We start from the raw sequence: 26,759 nt of genomic DNA, 5'->3' as shown, positions 1-26,759 counted from the left end.
TCTTGTCAACATTTAGAGATAGATTGTTGTCTAAGTTTACACCATTCTGCGAGCTGGGTCACCTCCTCTCTATATGCTGACTCGTCATTGTTGCTGATGAGGCCCACAACTTTAGTGTCGTCAGCAAACTTGATGATATGATTTGAACTGAACTTTGCAGTACACTCTAGTCATGAGTCAGTACGGTAAACAGCAGTGGACTGAGCGCACAGCCCTGGGGAGCGCCGGTGTTCAGTGTGGTGGTGTTGGTGGTTGGTGGTTCAGCAGGTGGTGTTGCTGATCCTGACAGACTGAAGTCTCCCAGTCAAAAAGTCCAAGATCCAGTTGCAGAGAGAGTTAGTCAGGCTCTGCTTTGTAATCAATTTGTGAGGGATGATTGTGTTGAATGCTGAACTGAAGTCAATGAACAGCATCCTTTCATAGTTGTCCTTTTTGTCCAGATGGGTCAGGGAAAGGTGGATGGCAGCAGATATGGCATCTTCTGTTGAACGGTTGGGACAGTAGGCATACTGGAATGGGTCCAGTGTGGTTGGAAGACTGCTCTTTATGTGTTTCATGACTAGCCGCTCGAAGCACTTCATGATGATAGGCGTGAGTGCAACCGGTTGGTAGTCATTCAGACAAGACAGCGATGATTTCTTTGGCACAGGGATGATTGCATTATATTACATCATATAGCATTTCCTTTAGTATCTGTCAGTCTGCACCCTTGACATGCCTGTTATTCCCCTGCAAGAGATTTTCAGTTGCTTATCTAACACAAGGAATTCGGTCCATGGGATGTCAGGGGATGCACTAATGAAGACATTTTTTGTTTTGTTTTGAAACATTTAATTTGAATCTGATAGGTGGTAGCCTGGAGACCTTCCATTAGAATTGTCCTGTGGCCTGCGCTTAATATGAGTGTTGGCCAAGTTGGCCTGTGTGTGACTCAAGGGTCCAGAAGAGGGCGCTATTGTGACATCTTTCCACGCCGTTTAAAACTTGATTGACATTGTTAAGGAGTAAGAAGGATCGATAGCTGGAATTCGGTTTGATGAAGTATCGTCGCGTTATGAGATGTTAAAAAGCAAACACAAACCCGACTGTATGTTTTAACTGAGCAGTGAAATTGGTGTTATGACACTGCCGACATTAACCGATCTAGTATCTCGGTAAACACGCTTTAGTCATAAAAGAGTGGAAAGCATCCAACACACAGAGCAGGCTTTCCTTGTCCTTTTACCCACATGATTTTTAACCCAACTCTGAAATTTAATGTAACTGAGATTTCAGTTAGGTTCGCTTATTAACTATATCTGTAGTAAAGAATGAACGTGTCTGGATGAACACGTTTGCTTTGTTTATTCGTTGTTAAGTTTTTATTGCCGTTTTCGCTCTTTTTTAAACATAAGACGGATGTCAGGGTGTAGGAAAGCGCATTCATTTTTCGCGGTAATGAAATCACGTGGTCCTTGGAGCGCAAAGCTTGCGCGCGCCGGCCACGAGGAGGTCACGTGTGTGTCTCCCCCCCCCCCCTTGCGATTTCGGCGGTTGGAGCGTGTGGCCAGGGTGTAAAGTTTTGGTGAAAACGACTGTAAATCAGGTTTTTTAAAGTGGTATTTGTTGTGTCGCGAGATACCGGTGTGAGAAATCGTTGAAAAGATTGGAAATACACGTGCAGTTTTCTTTATTTTTTTCCCCCCTTCCGTTTTTCAATAGAAATGAGTAAACGGACGATCGGGTAACCCTATTCTCCTTTTCGAAGCACACCAAGTCCATAAATGTGGATTTATTTATTTCCTCACTTATTTTGAACGGGTGTGTGTGAGGACAAAACAGCACAACCGACAGGAGCGGTCCTGACCGACCGGTTCGGTCACTGAGAATGAACACTCTGCCCCCCCCGTACTCTCTTTTACCATTTGGAGATGATGTTCTTGCGAGCATACTGTAGGTGTCGCGTTACAAACTTACTTAGTGAGTGACTTTCAGTGACCCGGCGGCCTTGCGAGTGGATTTACTTGTATCCTATCGGCGGGCGCACATCTTTACTTTGGTCGCACGGCCACGGGCAGCTCCCTTCGTTCTTGTGCCGCTTTGGGCTGCGGCTTCACGGAGAGAACCGAGCGTTCGGAGCGAGGAACCGACGCGCTCAGGACCTCCCCCGGGTTCCTCCAGTGGGAGACGCGCTACGTTCGCCGCCCCGGTGGCCGCTGGGTGCCGCCGCTGCCGCCGCCGCCGCCGCCTGGCGCACATCCACGCAGCCCGTCGAGCTCCTTGAGAGGGATGTGCGCTCGTTCGAAGCGCGGCGGTCGTGCTCTCCGCGGAGCTCCAGGGAGGACATGATGATGATGATCATGATGAGGCGCCAGTCCTCGCTGTGTCCACGGGGACCAGATCCTGACATGTCCGGCCACGGGAGGCTCCGCGGACTGCTCCTCCTCGTGTACGCCGCCCTCTCCCCACTCGTGTTCGGAGAGACTGTGGGTAAGAGCCCGAGCGGCGCGTCTCCCTGCTGTCTGTTCTTCTGTCTTCATAGCGGTTTTTTCCCCCAGCAGATCGAGTAGGAAGAGACGCGGGTTCGGCAACTGGACACTCACTCAGGAGCGTGGATTTTCTCCAAAAAATTCAAACGTAAAATGCTGCGTGTGTCTGTCGTGTGCTTACAGGGTGGAGGTGCGCAAAGGGTTAATTTCCTGACTACACGTTCACAGTTGGAAGCGCGTGAAGTTCGCGGGACTGTTAGATCTTCGGCGTTCAAAGCGTTTCAAAGCGTGCAGATGGTTACATAGTTTTCGGTTCTGATCGTGTCTGCAACTGGATGCCGAAAATGAAGCGGTTTACAAATTACTTTTTGTTCCTCACAGGTTGTTACAGTCGTTCGTTTACAAAATAGTTTAGAATCATGTTTCCGCGCTTGAAAAATTACCATTGTTAGTTTCCAAATTGTTACAAAATAGTTTTAAGAAGAGGGCTGCAGTGCAGAGTTCACATCCGGTCCATAGTAGTGTCAAATACACTTAATTTTACAAAAGTAAACATTTTTTTGTTACATTATAGTGCTGTCCAGTTTGCAGAGTGCAAAGTTTGTAAAATATTACTAGTTTGAAAAAGTCCGAGTGCTGTACAGTTTACAAATGCCATGGTACAAAAATCTCCAACAACTTGTTTTCTTGTGGTTTCAGTGACTAAACGGAAACTCTTAAGTGTTCTCAAAGTCTTGGTTTAATGTTTGGTTCCAAATAGAAAAGTTGTCAAAATATGGGATTTGGAAGATGACTTGTGTTGTGTAACTTAAGTTATTTGCACGGTTATTTTATATTTCTATGTGAACGTATCGTAACACTGTTAATTGGAGTGAAGTGCCTCATCATTTACTTCATGATACAGACTGTGTGTGTGTGTGTGTGTGTGTGTGTGAGAGAGAGAGAGAGAGAGAGAAAAAACAGTAAAGTGTGCTTGTCCACAAATCAGCCATGTGTGTGAAATATAGTGGACCTGGTTGAACTTTAACGAGAAGTTTACTAATGCTTTTCCCCAACTAAATGCCTTATTAGTGCTTATTCGGTAAAGTACACGGAAATCTTTTTTTGATTAACTTATTTTCAAAACTTTTTTTTTTTTTTTTTTTTTTTTTTTTTTGATGAAATGGATCTTCTGGCTAATGCCAGCCCGTGCCTTGTTTTGTAATTTAGCTATTGGTGGTTCAGTTCTGATGTTTAATGCGTGTCTTGAACCGCAGAAATGATAGAAAATGAATAGTCATATGTGCATAGGTTGTGTGTAGACGTAGTTTATCTGTCAGCAGATGAGTACTGAGATTTGTGTTGCCTGGGTTCCTTGGGTCTTATGACAGGAAGACTGCTGACAATGTGCTGCATGATGGAAAGTTTACAGGCTCACATTACCAGACCAAGGCTGGGAACACTGTTCATGAAGGCACCCATCCAGCCAAAAAAAAAAAAAAAAAAACAGGCTGTCTTAAGGAAGCTCCCTTTAATAAAACCCTCAGCTTCTGGAATCAGCCGGTTCCAGGTACAGACCTCCAGATGCAAGTCTTTGTCTAGACTTGGCAGAGGAATGCTGTCCACGCCAGCATCAGCATCCTTCTGTTTTCTGTGGTTCTCGGGGGTGCGAGGGAATGATAATGCAGGGGTTCAGAGAGGGGGTTGCCATTGTTCCAAGTCTCTGCTCTTGTGACATTGTTCTATGCCTGAGTTGGGGGGTGAGGTTCTCTTGCCCTCAAGTGAACAATACTCCAAATGCTTCAGCCCTCGTGCTCCATGCACGTGCTCAGCGGGTCGGCGGGAAAGCCACTGAGGTGAGGGATTTCCCCTCTTGCCAGCAGCCTTGTTCGGATAGGGGAGGGGTGATGTGTTTGACCAGGGGCCGTGCCTACAAAACGTGTTTAATAGTCTGCCCTGAAGCAGAGATTTAATTTTACAGCTGATGGGCTGACTACTGGAAGTCTAGTTTTCAGTGCTGTTTTATGCTCTCTGACCTGTTCTGGGGTGTCCAGACTGTGTGACAGCAACATCTTGCAAGACCTGAAGTGAAGTGCTGGCAACTCTTAACTCCAGAGACGATTGGAACAGGGTTTCAGTGGTAAATGATAACGTCAAGATGATACCTCCTAATGGGAAGTGTCAAATTGTTGCAACGCAAAGTTGGGGGGAAACAGGTTGGTCAAGGGTTTTATTTCCCATTGTAGGCTATAGGGGCTGAATTTGAGAAGTAAATATGAGGGAGGACTGGCAGTAGAATGTCATCATTACGGTAAAATGTGTAGATTCAGCAGGTTTAGATGGCCATAATGTATATATTTTTTTTTTTGTACTTTTATTTCTGTTGCTGAGGTCAGAGAGGCCTTGTGGGTGGTTTTTTTTTGGTCCATGACTTTAGGCTATGATGACTTCATTGCACTGGCACCTGACTCCAGGTGTGGACTTCCCGTTTGTGACCCCCAGCCTCGTCCCACTTTCTCAAAAGCACATCTGGACTGGGAAAAGTTGGGGTACAAAGACTGCTGTGTCTGTCCTGGAGTAACAGTGATGTAATGTTAAGTGAAGTTAATTCAAACTGAATGTTTATTTTTACAGCCTTTCTGGGTGGAGATACGCAGCCCTTCCTCTCTCTCCCACCTTTTCAACAATGTTTTAAATGTAGTCAATATAATGCATTCTCTATATAAAAAGCTTGTTTGTTTATGGCGTGTGCGCGCTTGGGTGTAAGCGAGTGTGCGTGCGCGCAGAATGTTTCTCTGGTACGGTTCCAGGTTCTGATGGCTGAACCGTTGTGAAGAGAGGTTTGGTATGCGGTGAGGGACTTCCACGTGGCCGTCGGGCACAGCGCAGTTGTCCTGCAGCTCTGCCTGTCGACTAGCAGCCGGCGCAGGTGTCGGAGCCACACCCGGGAGAGTGTGCGGGGTGGGCACGGGTCACGTGTCGGGCCGTCGAGTTGATTTCTACGTGCTTGGGAAACGGAGCTTCCCAGTCCGATTTTGGCAGCTGGGCCTCTTCGATGTGTCTGTACCGTTGCCCACCGACAAGGGCGTTCGGCGGGACAAAGGGGCTCCTCCTCACGGACGCCTTTTTGGTTTTCGCGTGCATGTACAATTGTGTGTATTCCTGTGCCATCAGAGGTTGTGCTCCGACTTGTATCTCTGTGTGGAGTCTGTCTGCTAGCTATGACTGGCTACGATGTAATTAGTGCAGCCGTGGGAAGTTTATAGTCCCGCATTTGAGACAATACAGCGCAGAGAAGCATACAGGCATGTGCTTGCAGGTTTGCTGATCGTCCTGTATGAATCCTATTAGTCATTTTTTTTTTTTTCTTTGCTTTGCTTTATTAGTGACAGGTAGTTGTATCTTATGCCTTGACATTTTGAGGATGGTACAGAATAGTTCACTGTTTAAGCAGGATTGCAAATGAGGAGGGGATGCAGAATATTAAAGCAGTTAAAAGTGAGGAAGGCTGACGCGGATAAAATACGTGGGGCTGGTTTTTGGATACGGGTTAAGCCTAGACTGTTTCAAGTGTTTCTCGTATAGTCCTTTTTCAGGATAAGAAGTTTTAAAGTGCAGTTTGAAAATTGCTCTGTAACACTAATCATGGCAAACATTACCGTTTTCACATCTGATTTTTGTCATGCTTTTTTTTTTTTTTTTGTAATAATGCCTTTGTGTATCTATGAGGTGTTAAAGTATTCGGTGGATCAGACCCTAATTTATCTCCCCCCCCCCCCCAGATGATGGGTGTGGCCTCTGGGTCCAAGGCTCAGAAAGTGGGGTGCTTTCCTCCCGGAACTACCCCAGAACCTACCCCAACAACTCATGGTGTGAGCAGAAGATTCGCCTGCCGGAAGGCCGCAGAGCCATCCTCCGATTTGCAGACTTCGACATTGAAGAGTCGGACTGCCGGACCAGCTACGTCCAGATTGTCCTGCATCGGCAGAAGGGAGAAGAACAACAAGGTGAGCCCACACATGTTCAGTTGTGTGCTGGAGGACATGTCTACAGCTGAGTAGACCCCAGGGCAGATATGTAGCCGTGGAGATGCCACATGCAAGAGCAGGGTCAAGATGCAAGGTGTCAGTCAACATTGTGTGGGAAGTGCACTGACTCCCTCGACTAGTTGCATCACAGCCTGCTCTATCTTCCAGTTCATACATTTACATTTATTCATTTAGCTGATGCTTTTCTCCAAAGCAACTTACAATAGGTTACAATTTTTTACCTATTTATACTGCTGGGTAATTTTTACTGGAGCAATTCAGGGTAAGTACCTTGCTCAAGGGTACTACAGCCAGAGGTGAGGCTCAAACCTGCAACCTTTGGGTCCAAAGGCAGTTGCTCTAACCACTACGCTACCAGCTGTCCCATACGTGGTGGATAGTGAACATGAATGGCTGCAATGCAGCATGTACTTCTGAAATGTCTGTGTAAGATATGCCAGGGTGCAGGGCTTCTGCTCATCCGGAGAAACAGAAGAAGGCATAAGCTCTGTGTGATTCCCCAGTGAATTTGCTGTCGACATGCCTCCGGCCTGCATCAGTCTGGGCATGGGGGGAGCTGTTTTTTTTTTTATGTGAATTGCCAACAGGCAAAGGCCAGGTGATCCAGAACCTACTACATTTGAGGTTCAGAGCAACGCAGACCTTTGCCTGAACTGATTCACACCATAAGGAGTATAGCTCAAGGTTCATTCTGTGTGAGCTGCCTGCTAAGGAAGTGTTGCCAGGGAGAGATAGGGTGGGGAGGGCATTTAGCGTCTCATCCCACAGCTGTGGCAATGCCGAAAGGATTTGATTAGACGTTGTGTTTTTATGGCGCTGTATCCCATCGTGGATTTATTGCTGAAATTGTCAGGCCGTTTAGGACTAACATCAGGGACTCTTGCGTGTCACAGCCTGTTGGTGTCAGTTGAAGAACAAATGTCATGCCCACTTCGCATCAAGTGTGGTGGTGACTGGGGAGTCCAGGAAACGGGCGAGCCTGTTACTAATAGACACGTGTGTTTCTGGGGGGGGGACAATGGTGCAAGGTTGATCTTTCTTTTTACGTTGAGGACTGTGTCAGAGGAAATGCAAACCAGCTGTACGGACAGTCATGGTATGTCAATGAGGCTTCTTCTTGTAGAATTGCTGTTACAATATCCAGTATTCAAATTTAATTGCTTATGGCAGTAGTTTTTAAATATTTACAAAGGTATATAAAAAAAAAAAAAAAAAAAAAAAAACACTTGAAGCTCTTCAGGTTGATTGCCTTTTCAAGGGGACCTAGTAGGGTTACTCCAGTATTTCATCTAGCAACCATTTGGTTAAATGTCTGTGTTTTTAGTTAATATGCAGCTGCTTTCTAAGCCCAAAATGTTCCCACGTTTTGGTCCACTGTAAAATATTAATGTTTGAGATTCTCCCCCCCGCGCCCCTTACGTAATATAGATTCTGTCTGTGACCCTTCCTAACTTGCGTGTCATAACGAGCCCAGATTTGGAATGGTTCTTCTGTGTCATATGGTAGTCATGTTGCATTTTAGTGATATTCAGGTGAGCACGTGACGTGGTTACCACAAGACGAGTCGAACGTGGTGTGATGTAAAAGTGACTGCTTGATGGTTCAGCAGTTTCTAACAGGCAGCCAGGCAGGAGGAAAAAAACTGGCATGCTTCTATCCACCCCCGTATAAATAGTCTTTACTGTCACAACAGGAGAGATACTAGAAAGAGGGAAGAGTAAATCTTTCACAAGAGGGTAGTTGAGATGGTGGTGTGACATTGTTTTGAGATTCTGATGGAAAGCATGCAATGAAGGGAACTCTGACTCTGCTTACCATCGTCCTACCAATGGGTTCATAGCAGTGTTCCTCCTTTTGTATAAATTCTCGAATTAAATTGCATTTATTGGTCTTGGTGTATTTATAAAGGAGAGTTTTCAATAAACTGTCCTCTGTAGGTAAACTTCACATTAAATTAGTCTTTTTTTTTTTTTTTTTTTTTTTTTTCCCCCCCACCTGCATTTAACCACGAATGTCAATGCTCTTTTATTTCCCTTTATGGCACACCTGTTGTCTTTACCCCTGTGCTCTGGCATTGTTCCAGTGAACAAGACGTACTGTGGTCAACTGAAGTCCGAGCTCCCTGTGGTGCACTCGGAATCCGGTGAGGTCACAGTCCGGTTTCTCAGTGGACATCACATTTCGGGCCGTGGTTTCCTTTTGACCTATGCCACAGCGGAGCATGAAGGTAAGCAAGTGTCCCTGTCATGCTGTCATTCGTTGTTAATAAACTGTATAAATAATGCCCTGCTACTTGTTGGTGTATCTGTGGGTTTTTGATGGACAACCACCATGAAGGTAGTTTTGATGTCATGTGGGTGTAACACAAACTCGCATAGCTTCTTAAAAATAAATTTCTGACTGGAAAGTGGACTAATTGGCAAAATTCAGGCTTGCAGAGGCAATGGGGAGCTACTGCTTGGTCCAGAGATTTTAACATTTCTGACATTCTTGTAGGGATTATGATAGAGTGACACTGGTCATTGTTCAAATTTCTGGAAGTACATCTTTCCATCTCCTTACATTTATGGATGTTTTTCTTTTTTCAGTGCCATAAGACTCAGTTTGAAATTGAATTCCTGTGGCCTTCCACAGTGGTTGGTGTTGTGCCTGTGTGTCTGTCTTTGGTTAATGTGAATCACAGTTTAGGAAAGCAGAGCAAAGGAAGCTGGGTGGTCGTCCTGTTTTGGTGGTTCTTTGCTGTTACTCCGGCCCCGTTTCCTGTGTCCGCTCCCTCGTGCGAGCCTATTTTCAGCATTGACATTTTTACAGTGCATTGTCTAAACATGGCATTGTCTCTTCCCCATTGTCTCCCCAGATCTGATCACATGTTTAGACACAGGCAACAGTTTTTCTGCTTCAAAGTACAGGTAACTGTAAACTGTATGTGTATTATATGTGTGTGTGTGTGTGTGTGTGTATAATATATATATATATATGGGTGTGTGTGTATTTGTACAGGGGGTGTGTGTATTTCTGTTGTGCCCATGTTCTTACCTTTGAATTTGGGAACATACGAATTGTTGATGCTACCATTCGGTATTAACAGTGGCCCTGAAAAGCAAAATGCAGTTCTAATCATTAGCTCTCTGGAGTTGTTGCATCTTTTTTTGTTAAAACTTGTGTTTATAAGATGAAACAATACTCTGAAGTGTACTCTTACTACACATTGTGGGGAGGAATTTACAGGTGTTTGGCACAGTGTGACAGGAACATGCATGTTGGTTTAGTTGTTGTTGTCCTGTTTCTCAGGAAGTACTGTCCGGCAGGATGTAAGGACGTGAAGGGGGATGTTTCTGGGGACATTTCACAGGGCTACAGACATGTGAGTAAACCTGTGTTCCACTGTTTGCCATGTCTACAGGCTTGGATAATTTCATCATATCTTCTCCTTAGAGAACAAACATGTGTCTGCAGACTAATTGGGGAGTTTCAGGTTAAGTTCTTTTTCTCAAGGATTTAATCTGTTTCCCCACCTTGGATTTGAAAGGTTTCGTTTGTTACTCAACTGCTATGTCAATTGCCTCCAGACTTCTCTTAAAGCAGACGTACATTTGTCCACGTGGCACTCGGGGCAAACGTGGGGGGTTTTCTTATGCGGCAGAGGTATTATATAACGCTGTCCCATTAATCTCGTCCTCAAAAGCTGCATTATGGTCTTTATTTTCTTGCTTGCTTCTCTGTTCACCATCAGTGTACGAAATGGTGCCCACCCTATTTCAGGTGGACACCAAAGAAGGATGAGGAAGCGTATTCCAAAAGTCGGGAGTGGTTATAGAGTTTTCGCGTGCTGCGGCTTTTCTAGGGGAGGTGGAAGAAACATGTGCACCGACTCCTAGAAAGGCGGAGGAAAGCGAACAGCATTTAAATCCTACTCATTTCAGCGGTGAACCACCCTATAGTGGTAAAATGTCTGGTGGAGAACTGTTGAAGTGACGACGTGTATTCGTAGCAGGTCAAGGTTGGTTCTGGAGGTTGTGTTGCATGCCTGTAAAATGAAGGCTAAAGGCCTACTTGGGGATCTCGACAGTGTGTAGGATAGAAGTTATGTAATTCCCAGTTTGAACTGCTGCTCGGGAACTGGAAAAGTGACTTGTGTTTTAATTTACGTCTTCATCTATAAGCTGTCAATGTCTTATTTGTTCTTGAATAAGGCTTGCAGGGGACCCTGGAGTTGGCTGGCCACTGCTGGGACATTTGAAGAGGTCTGGCATTGGATTGTGGCTGAGGAAAACTGTGTACTTGGACCAGGCATGAGCTTGTCCAGTGCTTTACTTCTGCATTTGTCCAGGAATGATTTATGTATTTCAGTGTGCTCTTGAATGGTGATGTCTGTGTTCCAGAAAGCTTTTCTATGCAAATAATGTGGTGCAATATAAATGTTTGGGGTGTATGGCAAAATGTTTTAAAAAGGAAAGTGTGGTGCGTTTTTTTTTTTTTTTTTGGGGGGGGGAGGGCCTCCTGGATCAGGGCAAATGATTTTGAAAATTATTTGCCAATTAGATTTAGGAGTGATAATATAATGGAAAAAGCTATTTGCTGCGCAGTAATGGTCAGTGCCAGGGACTGTGGGCTGGAAGGGTTATGTTTTTAATGAAATAAACCCTAATCTGTGCAGAAATTTCCTTTCAATAAAAGATTTGTGAGTAATATGGCCAGTACCTTGTTTTGACTGCAGTGACCCCCAAGTACCATACAGCCTTGTAATTACCACCTGGGCACTGAGTCAGCTGTGTGATTTTTACCAAGTAAAACAGCCCACACTGGTGCAGGAACACAAGAGGGCTTTCCTATATTTATGGCTGTATTGGAGGTGGTAAATGATTTGGCTAAAGGAGTGTAACCCTAATTAGTTCCAGTTGTTTCACCGCAAAGGCCCACAGTTTCCGCCGTCAACCGGTTGTATGTTCCATCAGGAGGGTTACATTTATTTTCATTTAGCAGATGCTTTTCTCCAAAGCGACGTACATCTCAGCGAAAGTACACTTTGTACATTACATTAGGAGAAAGAGACAAAGTTGCAGATGTGGTTCTTAAGTAAATCTAGTTATTCTTTTCACTTGATGCACCGATGTTCATCGCTCGAATAGATGTGTAAAACGCAGGATTGATGAATCCTGGTAATCTTCCTACAAAACTTTTTTTTTTTTAATTTTTTATTTATTATTATAAGGGATGCAAACGTTTACATACAATACAGGAGTAGTGGCTGTGTAAAGGCTTATCTGGGGATGATCATAAAGTTACGGCGCATGAACATTTACACCATGCATGGGTTGCTAAAGGGATGCTGTTCTCTAGTGTAGCTTGGTGGGTGGGGATGGGCACTAAGCATGGCCATGGGACCACCATCACCTTGCAACCCATCTTTTCCTCTTAACAGCTCCATTAGGCTTCTTAATTATAGAGCATGCTAGGAAATGCATTTTATATATGGAAAATTGCTAAAATGTTATTTTAATCAGTGTATCTTGTTCTTGCCAGAAACATTTCCCATGTTGGACTGGGAAACCATAATGCTTTTGTTCTGAAGGTTGAAGTTTGGTGTAACTATGTGCTTATGTTTTTTTTTTTTTTTTTTTTTGTTTTTTTTTTTTTTTGAAGATTAAAAGATTGCAGTCTGCTTCTCCATGATTACTGTGATTGTTCCCCTATGATGTGAAAAGGGTTGTGGAATTGTTTTGTTTTGTTTATATATATAACTTAACTGTCCGAGGAACAGTGCTAAGTGAAAATGCAGAATTTGTTTTCATTGTAAAATTAATTTTCAAAGGTTTTAATCTGGTGTATTCTAGACTCTTGGTATGGGGTGTTGCTGAGACTTATGTCGGCTGGCTGTTTCGTGACGTTCGTCGAGCTGCGAGTGAAGCTGCTCTCTTTCCGTTTTCAGACCTCAGTCCTGTGCAAAGCGGCTGTCCATGCGGGGGTCATCGCGGACGGGCAGGGCGGCTATATCTCGGTGGAGCACAAGAAAGGCCTGGGCAACTACCCAGGTACCAGCGCCAACGGGGTCCAGTCCAAAAGGTTAGTTCTGTTCGGCCCATTCCAACCCCGGGTCCACAGAGGACTCAGCTGCAGGACTGCATTTATAATTCTAGTTATTCTCTGCGATAATATTACAGGTAATTGAATAGTTAGAACTGCTGCCTCAGTTTGAGGAAACTCTTCAGACAGCCAAGGACCTCTGTCGGGATTCCACTTCCTGCTGTTGTACTTGATCAACATGCAGCGCTTACCCAAATTTGAGACAGTAAAAATTGCTCATCTTCATAAACGAGTCAAGTGTTGTAATCGATGCGTTGGAAGTTACTTTGGAGGAAAGTGTCGGCTGAATAAAGGTGAATTTAAGGTAGCTCACGTCGATTACGCCAGTATCGCTCAATGTGTTATATTTTTGAAATTGCATAACAACCAGCCAGTGATTCATTTCTGCCATCCCTCCCACAGTGTTGAAAGCCAGCCCATGTGCCAGCTGTGCGAATGTTTGTTCGGTTGCCACTCTGCAGTGCATAATGCATGTTCAGTGTTATAAACATGTGGTGCTATGAGCTGGGAAGCTGCGATACCACCCCCGCCCTCCTCCTAAATTTTTATTAATTTATTTTTAAACAAGATCCGTTGGCTCCATTTTTTTAGCGTTTGGCAAAATTCAAACAGTTCAACTCGAACCCTTTGCTGAAGCCACCATTACATGACACATCAGCCAATGTTATTAGTCACGAGCTAAAGCAGCCCAGTCTAGAAAAATCAATACTGTTTAGGCATAACTCAACTAGTATGAACCTCCAGTTAAAGCTGCCCGGTTGGCATAACTTGAGGTCTTATATAAATCTCTAACTGAAGGTACTTGAAGTAACCTGCACATCGGTATCAAGGTAACTTGCCGGTTGTTTTTACGTACCCTTCATCGAAGCTCGGCGAAAGCTGCCTAATTGTAATTTCTGACCCCCCCCCCCCCCCGCCCCCGCAGTGCTTGCGTGGGATTTCAAGCTTTGATACAAGACTTTTTATTTCTGCATAAAGCTTCCAAAAGGAAATTGCTTTAGTTTTATATGGCACGTTGAACGCTGGCCAGATTGCCGAAGTGGTGCTGCTGTTTCATATTACCTCCTTATAACGGGGAATTTATGCGGCGGTCCCAGCTGGGTCGTAGCACTCGCCAGTTCTTAACGACACTGGCAGGACATTTAAAGTGGATGACAATAAATGTATTACAGCAACGTCTCAAAACTGAAATAGCGTTGATTTATTCCTGTGTTAAAAGAAATAAAACTGCCAGCAGTTATTTCATGTCTTAACTGCGACATGAAATTTCTTTACTGTGTGAGATTTGTATCGAAGATGATCAGCCCACCTTGAAATTTCTCCTATTAAATATGATTTATATATTGAACCTCTTAGACAGACATGTCCTGGTTTTACTGGTTTAAAAAAAAAAAAAAACTTTGTCCGAAGTAATGTGCGTTTCGTATAAAGCACGAAAGTTTCCTTCGACAAGTGGTATGTGTGAAATGCCGAGACGGTTTGTTGCTGGTAAGTGCCGAAGTATAGTGTTCGGGCAAGTTTGGCTTGGCATTGGACATGTCCCGGATCAGTCGGTTGTCAGTTAAATTACCCTCAAAGTACAGATTTACTGTGGTTGGTTAGTAGGTTCCTGAAACTATGTAAAGGGTTGTAAAGGTAAGGATTGTTGTGCTAGTTGGCTCTTCCATACAGGTCATGGGAAAATTTGCTTTGGAAGCATAATTGACATTTTTAAATAGCTGCTTATCAGGCTGCTGCTTCTCTGTGCGGTGTCATCTCCCAGCGATCCGTTGTTCCGAAACGGCAGCGTGTAACCTCGCACTCTGCTGGAGACGTGGGTTTTCCCCCCCCCCCAGCGAGGGAACCATGGCTGGCTGCTGCATAATTAGGAGCTGCTAAACCGGGTGGTGGGATTTCAAAATGTATAGGGGAAGAATTTGGCACGCACTGGCACTGACATCACTGCAGAGTACCCTATAATTAAGTGTTACCCAGAATGCTTTTCGCTCACTTGACGGCAACAAATGACACCTTAGAGTGATTTCGCTCAGCTCTCTGAACCCGGGCGCAGCGAGCGAAGGCGCGTTCCCCCTCAAATGGGAATTGGGCGAGAAGGATGGGGGCGTTTGAGCAGCGGTTCGAGAAGGATGTGTGTGCTGCCCCTCCTCCTCCTCTTCATAATTACCAGCATGCTGTGCTTTCCTGTGGAGCTCATTTGCTTTCCTACTACACGCTGCCTGTAAAACTGAAGGCGCCAAGTGGCATGTTGGAGGGTACCGAACAAAGGCAGGAGGGGGATGGAGGTTTGGTGGGGGGCTATAGATGAGATGCCCGTTTGAGGCCCCTCAATTCATCAGGGTAATTACAGCCGTTGAGCCTAACAGCCCCGTGCTGATTGATGGGTTTTATTTTCCTTTCTCTCTTTCAGAGGGTCTTTGTCCGAGACGCTCTTCACTTTTCACAGAGATGGTAAGGACGACTTCTTCATTTTTAACGTCAAAGTCCAGTACGGTCTGGTTGTGGTGCTGGGCCCCTGTGACAAGATGTCCCATGTTGTATGCGGTCTTTTTTTTTTCTTTTTTTAATAATTGGTTTTATTGTTATACAGCATTTCTACCATGACATTTAGTCTGGTATAATCAATCCTACTCTTGGAGAGCCATAGTGATGGCTTCATGGTCCATTTTCTTTACACCCGTTAATTGCTTTACGGGCGTTTTTGAGAGTGTGCGACCTCAGCCGTTGTTTCGGTGCAAATGAGGAATAAATTGATATAAAATGTTGACTTTCTGGAACAGACAGCGTACAGTTAAAAGTAACAGCTCTCCCAAAAGTCTTCCGATTGCTCAGACTTCAGCAAAGTCGTTCATAACATGTTCAGACAGTAGAAGCCTCACTAGCAGAACCTGCTTGACAAACGTTGTGGGACAAACTTGTAAACTTTATTTGGCTAATTACAGATACGGTAAGTCTTATCAGTGGTTCTCAGAGGCATGGGGATCATGGCTCTTATCACTGGCTTACAGTGGGGTTGGACTTCCGTAGGGCCCCTTGTCCCTTCTTGTCCAGACAGGTGTGACGAGATTCCTGGGGTTGTTGAAGAAAGCTATAGAATGTGAGGGTGTGGCAGACCCTGATTGGATGCTCACACTTGACAGCCATGGAGCTGAAGATCTTTGGCTTTTTTCCATCGTACCTCATGTTTTTGTTCTCTGATTTGGTGGGTCACTTGCGACGCCACAGAAAAGACATGTAGACAGTCTGGGACGACAGCCCTCCCACAAATTGTACGTGGCCGAATTCCCCTCCCCCACCAGAGAAGTTTATTCCAAAGTGGTTCTTATGGGTCTTCGTTGAGTCCTCGGTGTTGTGGATGGGTGACCCTAATCATACGTAAATAATGGCGACGATGAAATCTCACGCCAGTTTCTACCTGTTGACTCCAGTGTTGCATCTTGTGAAGCGTACAGCTGAATCTGCATGTTTTGTCTCTTAGTCTTGTGTGTGGGAATGTGCATCAGGTGGCACTCATTGTTCAGCTTAGTGGTAATCCATCTGTCTTTGAAAGAGCAGGAAGCTGTGTCAATAGTAGGAAGCACATTCAATGGATGAGGAAGATGGCCCTTCTGTTGAAGTTGGTGTTTTGTACACCTTTCTCTTTATAAGCCGAGATGTCAGAATGTTCATGAACAGTGATTAAGTTGTTTGAACTGATATGTTTATTTGAGGGTATAGACAGGGCTTCATTATGGTACAGGATCAGCTGTAGATGGAAGGAGCTTTATGAGGAAACGTGGCAGTCGATAACATGCTTTATTTAGAACAGTCCCCGATTTCCCCTATGTGGGTGTTCGGCTCAACTGGTACTAATCGTACAAGGGGGGCTGCCGGGAACGGCCAAAGGCAGTGAGGGTGGTTCCCAGAATAGCCTGGATAACTTCTGCATTAGAGTGCAAGAAGTGTTTGTTTTTGAGGGCTATGCCTAAGGTTTGGGTCCCTCTTGTGAATAACTGCTCTATTCCATTCCGTTTTATTCAGCGTGGACTTGATTCGGAGCGGAGAGTCGATGTCTTGGTACAGCTGAGTGATGTGACTGGGAAGATGAGTGACGTGAAAGGACGGTAGATCAAGCGAATCAGTCCGTGAAGCACGTGTATTAGTCTGCGTTGGTAACGCTGCAGCGTTTTTTTTTGTGTCATCTCCCTGTAGCCTGTAAACAGCAGACGCATCTCCGGCCCACGTCGACTGACGCAAGCTCTGGGCACAGTACCGTCAAGATAGCCCCGGTAGGTGTGCAGAATCCCAACGGAACCGAACCGCTGGCTTGGGGTACTGTCTGGATACCTGACCGAAACATCAGCCAACACTGGCTGGTCCTGGACCTGGGCGAGATGATGACGATCACAGGTGAGAGGCCCTTGGTGGCTGACTTTTGACCTTTCCCCCCATCCTCTCCAGAGTTTTGATGGAGCCTGAAAAATTCAGGGAGCGCGGTCATGTTCAAACTCATTCGTATCACTCAGATTTACGTCGTTTAACTAACGTTGCATCTTTCCATACAAAACAAATGCACTGAGCCCGGGTTGCCTCACAGCTCATCCAGGTGAAGGTCTGCTGGTCTGATTGAGAGTAATGAGACCCATACGGGGTACGAAACACACCGCTGGTGTGGGTTACCTGCTTCCTCAGCTGCTTTGCACATTTTAATAGTAAAGCGCAATTAAACAGAAACCCCGGTATTCTTGGCTGCTCTTTAAAAGTAGTTCTTTCGCCCCGCTCGTGCGGGTCCTTTGTGTTAGGCAGGCGGTCTTTGTAACTCCTCAAAATGCCAGCATGACCATAATCTCCCTCAGAGAGGGGGCCCTAATATGAGCCCTTCACACACACACGCGCACGCACACACCTAGTGAAAAATGCTGTTGGGAATACAAAATATGGAATTTGAAGGAGGTGGTTTTCCTCAGTGTGCATTTTCTTTCCTTCTGGGATCTCCACAGCAGGTTTATATGGGGACCCCCGTTTCCCCTCCATCGTCCTTATTACTGTGGACTCACCGCGTTACATAATGGGGAATAATGGTCCACTGTGCAACCGTTGCACAACCGGGACAGGAGCATACAAAGGCCTGTTTAAATATAGGAAGCTGCCGGACGCTAGGTTTTATTTTCGGTACGGCACGTGCAGTCAGCTAGTCCAAGCCGATTTCATGCCGCTCGAGTCATCACCGGCCGCTCTCGGGGGCCGCAGAATGCCCGCTTTGTTTCCGTTTTGGAAACTCAAGAGTCGGGCTACTATCGCTTTGGTGTGGAATGCAGGTTCTGAGAAAGGGGTTAGTGTTTCCAGGGAGGAGTTGTTATGCCGTGTTGTTCTGAGCAGTGCAATTAAATAATCCCCCTCTCTTCTTCCCGCAGAAGGTCAACATGTTCTGGTTTGGAGTATGTTAATTTAATTTTTAAAGCTGTGAGAATGGGTGGGAAGCCCTGACGGAACTCCACGTCGGTTTATGTACCATGGTGTAACGCGCGACAAAGTGCTGTACGTTTGTATAACGCAAAATTTGACTTGCTGTAATTTTCCACACGAGGACGTGGGCACTAGTCCGCGATGATGGTCCTGCGCAGAGCACGTACGGCTACCTCGTGCGTCCCGTTCCTTTTGCAGCCAGGTGGTGCGTGACGCCCGTCTGCTCCGGACCTGTAGGGCGAGTCGATGTAGAATGAACAGAAAAGCTGCTCGTTCCTTCGGTCTCTTTCGGAAAGTTTACCTCGTCTTACCTTGCTTTGTTTCTCAGACATCGTAACCATGGGATCTACCCAGTCGGACTCCTATGTGAAGACGTACCTGATAGAGCACCAGGAGGGAAGTCGGTGGAAGAGATATATGTGGAACAGCTCTAAGGAGATGGTGAGAAGCCTTATTTACACCAGCGAGCCAGTGACACGTTCTGTTGTTGACGCCATAATGATACCGTATCGGTTTTGTGTTAGTCTATAACCTCACCTTTGACCTCAAGGTTTCCTGTCCTCCTGCTCCCCTCCGCCCCAGGTGTTCACGGGTAACGTAGACAGCCACCACTCGCACCGCAGCTCTCTCCAACCACCCATCGTGGCTCAGTGGCTGCGCATGGTGCCCCTCAGCTGGCACCAGAACTTTGCTGTAACAGTGGAGCTGTTGGGATGCCCTTATGTTAAAGGTGAGGACCGCCTCCCCAAAAGGTCAGGACCACCCTGACTTGCCATTAAAATGACAGATGTTGGCTGTCGTTGGGTATCTTGGCTTTTTTCTTTGTAGAGCGGGAAGGGTACAGGCTGAAGGAAAGTCGCACTTTGTGCTTCCTGTTGGAACTGACACGTTGGAACCCCTCGAAGATCCTATGAGTTACCTGCTGTTTCTGCTGTCTCGAGGAATTATGTCGCTGAAAGTGACATAGCTGGCCGCACATGCTTGTTTGGATGCTCAACTCCCCCAACCCGTCTCCTCTACGCAGCGAACTCGTCGGCTTTGGATCTCCTCCAAGCCGCGGACGAGGAGAAGGTGAAGGGTGATGAGAAGACGGAGGAGGCGGGCACAACATCGGGACCTGTGGATTCACACGCTGACCTAGGTGTGTGTGTGTGTGTGTGTGTGTGTGTGTGTGTGTGTGCGCGCACTCGCAGCAAGTTCTAGTGCTGGGACAGCTTCCGAAGTCCTGCCACATCCTGCTGACCAGCGCTTGTTCCATTGTGTTCCTCCAGTGAAACTGGCCACCATTGTTGCCCCCACCGTGTCGCTGCTCATCCTGCTGCTGGCCGTGGTCTGCGTCTGCAAAGTGATGCACAGGTACAGCGTCTCAAAATAAGCCCCAGAAATGGAGCAAACATAGCGATTTTTTTTTTTTTTTCCTATAAACAATTCGCGTATCGGATTTCCCGAATCTCAAAAAACAACTTGCTCATACGTGAGATGCAAGAGTTGGTTCAAAGTGTACTGATGGTTCAGTAATGAGTGTACTTTTCATCACCATATAGAACTTTAAAGGTTCAATAATCAGTCACAGGACTCTAAAGATACTAGACTTGCTTCCCCCCCCCCCCCCCCCCTTTATTTAAATATATGGTGCCTCTTCTGTGCTGCTATCACCTCTACTAAGTGGAGATGACATGTATGTGATCCCTCATTGCACAGGCCACAGGTCATCTCTTCTCATGCTCTGTAGTCCAGTACACACTGCGTGCATCTCATCTCCATCACTAGACGCAATTGCTGCGTGTGTGTGTGTTGGTTTTTGAGGGACCACACGCACATTTTTGTGTTCCGCTAATAGCGGCAGAGCGGTAGTGTCGGACCATGTGGAAGAGAGGTGGGGGGGGGGTCAGAGTTCAGAGGTCACTGTTAGGAGGTGTGCCAGCTGCCCTTGTCCCCAGAGACGTGTGGAAAGTGAGAAATCATGATAAACGAGTGCAGGGTGTCAGGGAAAGCCTGGTTTGCGTGGCATGGGTGGGGGGATGAGGAAGACCCCAACCACCCCCTTAACCCCCAGCACGGACGTGTGCGTTTGTCACTGTCTAACAGGAAGAAGAGGAAAGACAATGGATACAGCTCCTCGGAGGACAAGAACACAGGTCGGTGTGGAATCCTGCTCTTTGCTTCGTTGGACGCTTGACACGTGCATAGCTGCTAGGGGGGCTGCAAAGCACTTGACACCACTGGGGGGGGTTGATAGGTGCGTCTCCACCTGGTGAAACCAAGTGAAAATCCTTAGTGTGTTTTTTTTTTTTTTTTCCCCCTCCCCCTTCTTCCCCCCCTCACAATGTGGGCAGCCACGTTGATTTAGGAAAAAATTAGTGTATCGTAGCAGAGTGGTAAGAGCTGCTCTTTGGACCTCCTGCTGTTGTACCCTAAAGTGACGTGTATGTTTGCTTTTCTCCAAAGACACTTACAAGGTTCAGAAACTTAGAATTATTTACCCATGTAAACACCTGGGTAATTTCGCTGGAGCAATTTCGGGTAAATACCTTGCTCAGTGGTGCTACAGCTGGAGGTGGGATTTGAAGCTAGAACCTTTGGATTCAAAGGCAGCAGATCTAACCACTGCACTACCAGCTGTCTCTCTTTCTTCTGTCCGAATTGACATGCAGAGGTTAAAACTGAACGTAACTTGCTGATACAGTTCGAGTTGAGTGCTTTCTCCAAAGGTACAACAGTAGGGATGACAGTGACGCACCAGGGTGCCCTGCTGGCCTGTATTGCTCACGCACTGTGGTGTCCTCTTCCGCCAGGCTGCTGGAAGCAGGTGAAACAGCCGTTCGTCCGGCAGCCGTCCACAGAGTTCACCATCAGCTACAGCCCCGAACAGGAGCCCATGCAGGAGCTGGACCTGGTCACCAGCGCCATGGCAGGTGGGAAAACAATCCGGAAACATTCACCGTATTTCAGCGGCATTCACCTGCACCACCAGGTGGCGTAGCGGTTAGAAACACCGCATTCACATTTACTCATTTAGCTGATGCTTTTCTCCAAAGTGACATACAATGTCGAGGGTGCTACAGCTGGAGGTGAGGCTCGAACCTGCGACCTTTGGGTTTGAAGGCAGCCGCTCTAACCGCTACGCTACCAGCTGTTGGACTCAGGTTCAAGTCCCACTACTTGCTGTAGTAACCTTGACCGATCGAGTAGAAATGACAAAGGTGTAAAGGTAAGTTAAAAAAAAAAAAAAAAATCGGAAGTTGGTCTTAACATTTTTCCGCCCAGCTGTCGTACCATAGGCAGTCTTTCTCCAACTTGGGCGCGTCGTTGGCAGCAGAGCCACGGATAGCAGACTGGTTATTATCCGTTCTGGCGTGAGCCGGGAACTTCTTAGCGGTTAGATGACGCTTTGTTTTGGAAAGAGAGATACTCCTCTGTCAGCACAATTACGTGCCTGAAAAGAGCTGAAGCTGCAGGAGCCCGGAGGAAAGTATGCTAATCCTTGAGTGCGGAAGCGCCTTCGTTAAAGCACGTTCGAGACGCAGCCCGATGGGCGGCGGGCTCCTCGTTTCGCGCAGCTGCACCGCGCCTCTTCAATGGGCTTCGCGAATATGGATTGGAGGTCTTCTGTGGCTGCCGTGAGCACGTGTGTGAAGGAGCGCCGGGAGGAGAAAAGGTTCCCTCCCTGTTTTATACGCTCACTCTGTATGGTAAAGTTCCACGTTTTAAGAGATTTTAAACATTTTTCAGATTTATTTTCAATTGCACTGATCTGATTTCTTCACTGATCTATTTTTCTGAAATGTCCTGTGGGGAATCTCATCAATCCCGAGACTCCAGGAAAAGGATCTTATCCTGTAATCGTCTACGTTTGCTCATTTATCTGAGACGTACCTCCGAAGTGACTTAGGGTGATTTTACCCATTTTTACAGCTGGGTTATTTTCACTGGAGCAATTTAAGGAAAGTACTTTATTCAAGGGTACTACAGCTGGAGGTGGGATTCGAACCTGCAACCTACCGGTTCCCGCATGTTGCATATTTGTGGCTTGAATCGATCAACAGTTAGGGTGGAATGGGAGTTGGAGACCAAACTTTTATTTTAGTCGCAATTCTAACATAACTTGAAGTTAATAAAATACCAAGTGTTTAGTTCACTATAATAAGGTTTATAAATAATTCATGGGATGCCTATATTATGTAGCTTCTATTGATTGTGAATTTGTAGAAACGACTTTGGCGATACAACGCGTCGCGAACGCTCTTCCGGCAGCAGTTGCGCTCGAACGAGAAGTCGGAGCGTTCGACATCTCGTACAAAGCGCACCTCCTCGTCTCTGATCTTCTTTTAGGTTCGAGGGGGGCGAGTGGGAAAGTCAGCTTTGCGCTCTGTTTTTTGTGTAGTGGAGTACCAGCAGCCACCCATGATTGGCATCGGCACGGTCTCCAGGAAGGGGTCCACCTTCAGGCCCATGGACACGGAGGCCAAAGATGAGGCCGGCGAAGGTGCCACACACTACGACTACCTGCACACGGCCAACCAGTACGCCCTGCCGCTGACCAGTCAGGAGCCCGAGTACGCCACTCCCATCATCGAGCGCCACGCTTTCCGGAAGGATGGCTTCGCACCGGACCCCAGTTACAGCGTTCCGGGTGCCGTGCTCAGCAAAACTCCCTCCTTCAACGCCGTAGACCTCAAGGCTAGGAAGGTCGACCTCTTCTCCAGGGACTATCAGACACCGCAGGTAAAGACGGACAGGCTGCGGGGCTCGGAGGGGGTCTACGACAGGCCCAAAGTGAGCGCCGCCCTGGTCCAGAATGGCAGTGGCTCCGACTACCAGAAACCGGAAGTCAAGCTTCCGTTGGCGCAGAGTGCTCGGCCCCTAGAGACGGCATCTCAGCCGCCGTCAGGTCCAATCAGGTGGGAAGTGCGGGCAAAACCTGACGGTGCTAAGAGCCTCGGGACACGATGCGGAGGTCCGGCTGGTTTACAGCACCTCTGATGGACGCTACAATAAGTTTGGGCCTTATTTGCAGCGGTGAAGATGCAAGAGATGAGGGTTCTCCTGATTCTTCTGCCAAGCTTATTGCATCTCTTCTTTCTTGTACTGTGGACTTTTTCTTTGTAGGGTTTCCCCCCACCCCCTCTTGTACAGAGGTCTGATCAGCTTTGGGCTGTGGACATTCTCCTGGGCTTTATGCAGGTTTTGAGAACGTTCTTTGTTCTTGCTTTGGTGACCATTTGAAGCTGCTTTCAAAATGTACTTTGAGCCAACGATGTGGGAACGGCCGCGGGTATGCGCTGCCGTTCGTCACCGAATGGGCAATTCTTGTACCGGGGAGGACGGTCTAGACTTTAAGGGATTCCAGAGTTCATGCCAAAACATCTTCAGACTGAGCGGGTCGGTTGCTGTGCTCATTTTAGATCTTTGGTGTCAAACCTTAGATGTGCAAGAATGTAGGTTCAGATCATCTTTATAGGAACTGATGACTTTCCTAGGTTGCTGTAAAACGGGTCTCCTTTTTTCTTTTTTTTTTTCCTGTGAAGAGAAGCTGCTCGTGATCCAAAGGGTAGACATGACGCAGGTGTCGAGAGTGGCCTGCGCAGAAGCTGCATGAACAAGGTTTCCCTCTCAACAAGGAGCCTCAATTAGTCTGGATGGGAGGGGAGGCTGAGGGGCTTCCTAGGAGCCACAATGGTGGTTCTGTCACCAACCAATGCAGGTGGTTTAGGGAGTGAGCCGGAGAATCCGACTTGATCAAACATGCGTGAAGAGGAAGCCAGTGGGCATCGGAAATAACCGGTGGAAAATGGCACACGGAGATGTTATGGGACATTAACCAAATTGTACTGGATTGTTTTTTTTTTTTTTTTTTTTTTTTTTTTTTCTTTTCCCTCCCCCCCCCTTTCAGTTGAGCCTTTTCCAGGGACCACAGCCAGGCTGTGAACATGACGTTTTTAAAACTTAGGTGAAGAGTGTGCCCTGTTGAACGTTGCTCTTCCGCGTTAAATGCGCATGGTGCGAAACCCAGAAGGTGCATCGGCAGCCGAACGCCACGTCATCGCAGGTGGCGCCAGTCAAAAGCGGTGGACGTTTTTCTTGTGCACGTTCGTTGGAAAAGTTGATTTTTCTACAGAGCGAAGATGTTTTTTTGCCTAATTTTATTTATTTGATTTGATTCCCCCCCCCCCCCCCCCCCCCCCCCAACTTCTGAGCCACATTAGGCCACTGTGACATTTGCCAGAATAAATCTTCTGCGTCCAAGGTTATTATGTATATGCTTGTACATATTTGTACAATATTTTAGTAAATGTACATAATGAAGTGTCTTATGGAGTCTGTATTTAAGTATGCCTTTCCCTGGTGTGTGGTGAGACAGGCCTGTGGGAGGGGCTCAGGGCTGGTGGAGGGTGGGCTGGGTTTTTATTTGCAATAAGATCCATCACAGGCAGGTCTTTTATTTAATCCCCCCCCCCCCCCCAATCTCATCATCTTTGCCTCTCACACTCACTGTCGGGTTCACTGTGTGTGATGCGTGAGGCTGTGAATAAAACCGCTGACCGATGACCTCGTTGTCTGTTTCCTTGCTTCCTCTCGCCCCCTCCCCCCCACTTGGCCGGGTGAGTGCTGACCAACGTTTTGCAGCCGTTCCACATGTGGCCATGCACGCCTCAGTGACGTCACCCCCCACCCATCCCAAACCTGTGACTGCGCTGGAATGCAGCGGCTCCCTGTTCAGAGAGATGTCGCCAAAGACATGCAACCTGCTGAGTGGGGTGGGGCAACTGCCTCATGGGGTCGAAGTGCAGAATCCCGGCAGAGTTGCCGCTAGCCGTCCTCACAAAGGAAGGAAGTGCCAAACGGTGCGAGATCCTGTGGAGGGCAGGTCTTTTAAGAGCGTCTTTCACACCACGGTGCGGAGCGTAACGCCCCCACGGCGGTTTGCTTGGTGGGCCGCAGCCCTCCCCTCTCCCGGGCCGCCCCACCCCCAGCACGGCTCGCCAGGTTTCAGACCGGAGCGGTCGGGTGCCGAAGAGGGTGTAGAGGGTGGTCTTTCGGCCGGGGCCTTTTGATGCTCGCTCCTCGGGTTCCATTCCATTCCATTCAAGTCTGATCTTGCCGACGGGAAGATCCTCCTTTTCGCTCGGTCCCATTCAGTCACTTCCTTTCACATTCAGAGATTCTTGAGGCCAAAATAGTCTCAAAACGAAACCTGCTGGTCGTAAGACACAAATGTGGACAGTTATTTTGGATTTTTTTTTTTTTAAATTTTTTTTTTTTTTAAAAATGCAGTTATGATCCTGCTGCGAGCCATCAGTTTTATTTGAAAACAACTTTTTCAGTTTTCAGAAAGGAAAAATTAGAGAACTCTTAACAGGTGGCAAATTTCTTTCCCACAGCAACTTGTGCAGCTTCATTTTCTTAAGGTTTATTTTACTGTAGCTGTAAACACTTAATTTTTGCATCTCAAAACGTCCTTTTAGCAGCAGCCTGATCACCCATTTAACCTGGAGTCCAAGTGTGAGTGTTGTTTTTTTCTGATGAATTTCTGCCTGAATCGCCACACCCAGCTCCAGAGGCTTGAGAATACACACAGCCTTCAGTGTGCGGGTTGTTCTGTTCTCACGCATTTGGCTTCTGTGAATATTTCTCTCGATTATCTGATGCATGTTTCATTTTGCAGCCTGCACACCTCTACCCTTGTCTGCATTTTTTTTTTTTTTTTGTATATGTGGACCTCATACCTATGGAGCACTTAGTATATTTGGGTTATTTCAGCCAAAATCGATGTTCATATTTGATCTAAATGTGCTGAAATAGTGTCAAAAGCAAGCGATCCCTTATTTTCCAAATGGTACATAACTAAATTCGCATGAATCCTGTCCAGTGCTGTGGAGGCTGGCAGTATGCAGGTTGTAGTGCCTCCTGGGGGTGGCTCACCTGTACTGCAGAACCAGATCTGAGATGTCATACAAGGGGCTCTCCTGCATCCATATGAATGAGCAGAGCTGAACTTTTAAAAGGCAAACAAACACTGAGACTTTCTGATGCTGGAAGAAGGGAGAGTCGTCAGGATAGCAAGAAGCGATTCAGCCGCTGCCTGGTGGGCCGTGGCCCTTAAGGTCAAGTACTGTGCTTGTTGCAGATGAATCGCTTTTGAGCAGGAATGGCAGAGCTTCCAGCATTGGGGGTCTTCCCAGCAGCTGAGAGAACTGCAAGGTAAGACTTTAGTTCTGTGTCCTGTATGTAGAAAGTCATCACAGATCTGAACATTAGACTAAAATAATGTAAAAATACAGCATTGGTGCTGTTCTGGCAAAAAAAAAAAAAAAAAAAAAACCATTTACAGCTTATTTACCTACACTTGCATTTTTTTGTTTGTTTCCTCTTGGGAAAATGGAAATCAAGGCTTTCACAGAGAAATATAGCTTCATTACTGTAAAATACTTTTTGAGAACCTGCTTACAAAGGTGCTGTCAAATTACTATGGGCTCTCAAGAACTGAGATGGGAAGCATTCACAACTCGATTTGTGCATAACTCTAAAGTGCCTTTAGAGTTATTTTAATCAAAATCTTATTCATCCAACCATTTCATCTACTAGGGGCAGCTGTGGTAGCATAGTGGTTACAGCAGGTTCAAATCCCAGCTATTGCTGTGCTACCCTTGAGCAAGGTACTTACCCTAAATTAATCTAGTAAAATAAGTCACTATGAAAAGTATCACCTAAACAAATTAAAAAAAAGTGCCAGTTT

The 26,759-nt window shown here is 46.5% G+C and overlaps 1 protein-coding gene across 1 annotated transcript; it reads left to right on the top strand.

Annotated features, from left to right (window-relative positions):
* Positions 1-1,724: 1,724 nt before the first annotated feature.
* On the top strand, positions 1,725-24,194 carry dcbld1 (discoidin, CUB and LCCL domain containing 1). The gene is given in 16 exon segments (XM_018742390.2): positions 1,725-2,469; positions 6,230-6,454; positions 8,580-8,723; positions 9,354-9,405; positions 9,788-9,860; positions 12,426-12,559; positions 14,988-15,028; positions 16,769-16,966; positions 18,351-18,463; positions 18,605-18,752; positions 19,047-19,163; positions 19,294-19,378; positions 20,111-20,160; positions 20,818-20,937; positions 22,407-22,874; positions 22,877-24,194. Coding segments are annotated over 16 exon segments (2,184 nt in total). The 5' UTR covers positions 1,725-2,324; the 3' UTR covers positions 22,948-24,194.
* Positions 24,195-26,759: the final 2,565 nt, after the last annotated feature.

This window comes from Scleropages formosus, chromosome 1 (assembly GCF_900964775.1).
Source record: "Scleropages formosus chromosome 1, fSclFor1.1, whole genome shotgun sequence".
NCBI lineage: Eukaryota > Metazoa > Chordata > Actinopteri > Osteoglossiformes > Osteoglossidae > Scleropages > Scleropages formosus.
The sequence above is the reverse complement of the archived record's forward strand: the minus strand, read 5'-3'. Positions and strand labels throughout refer to the sequence as shown.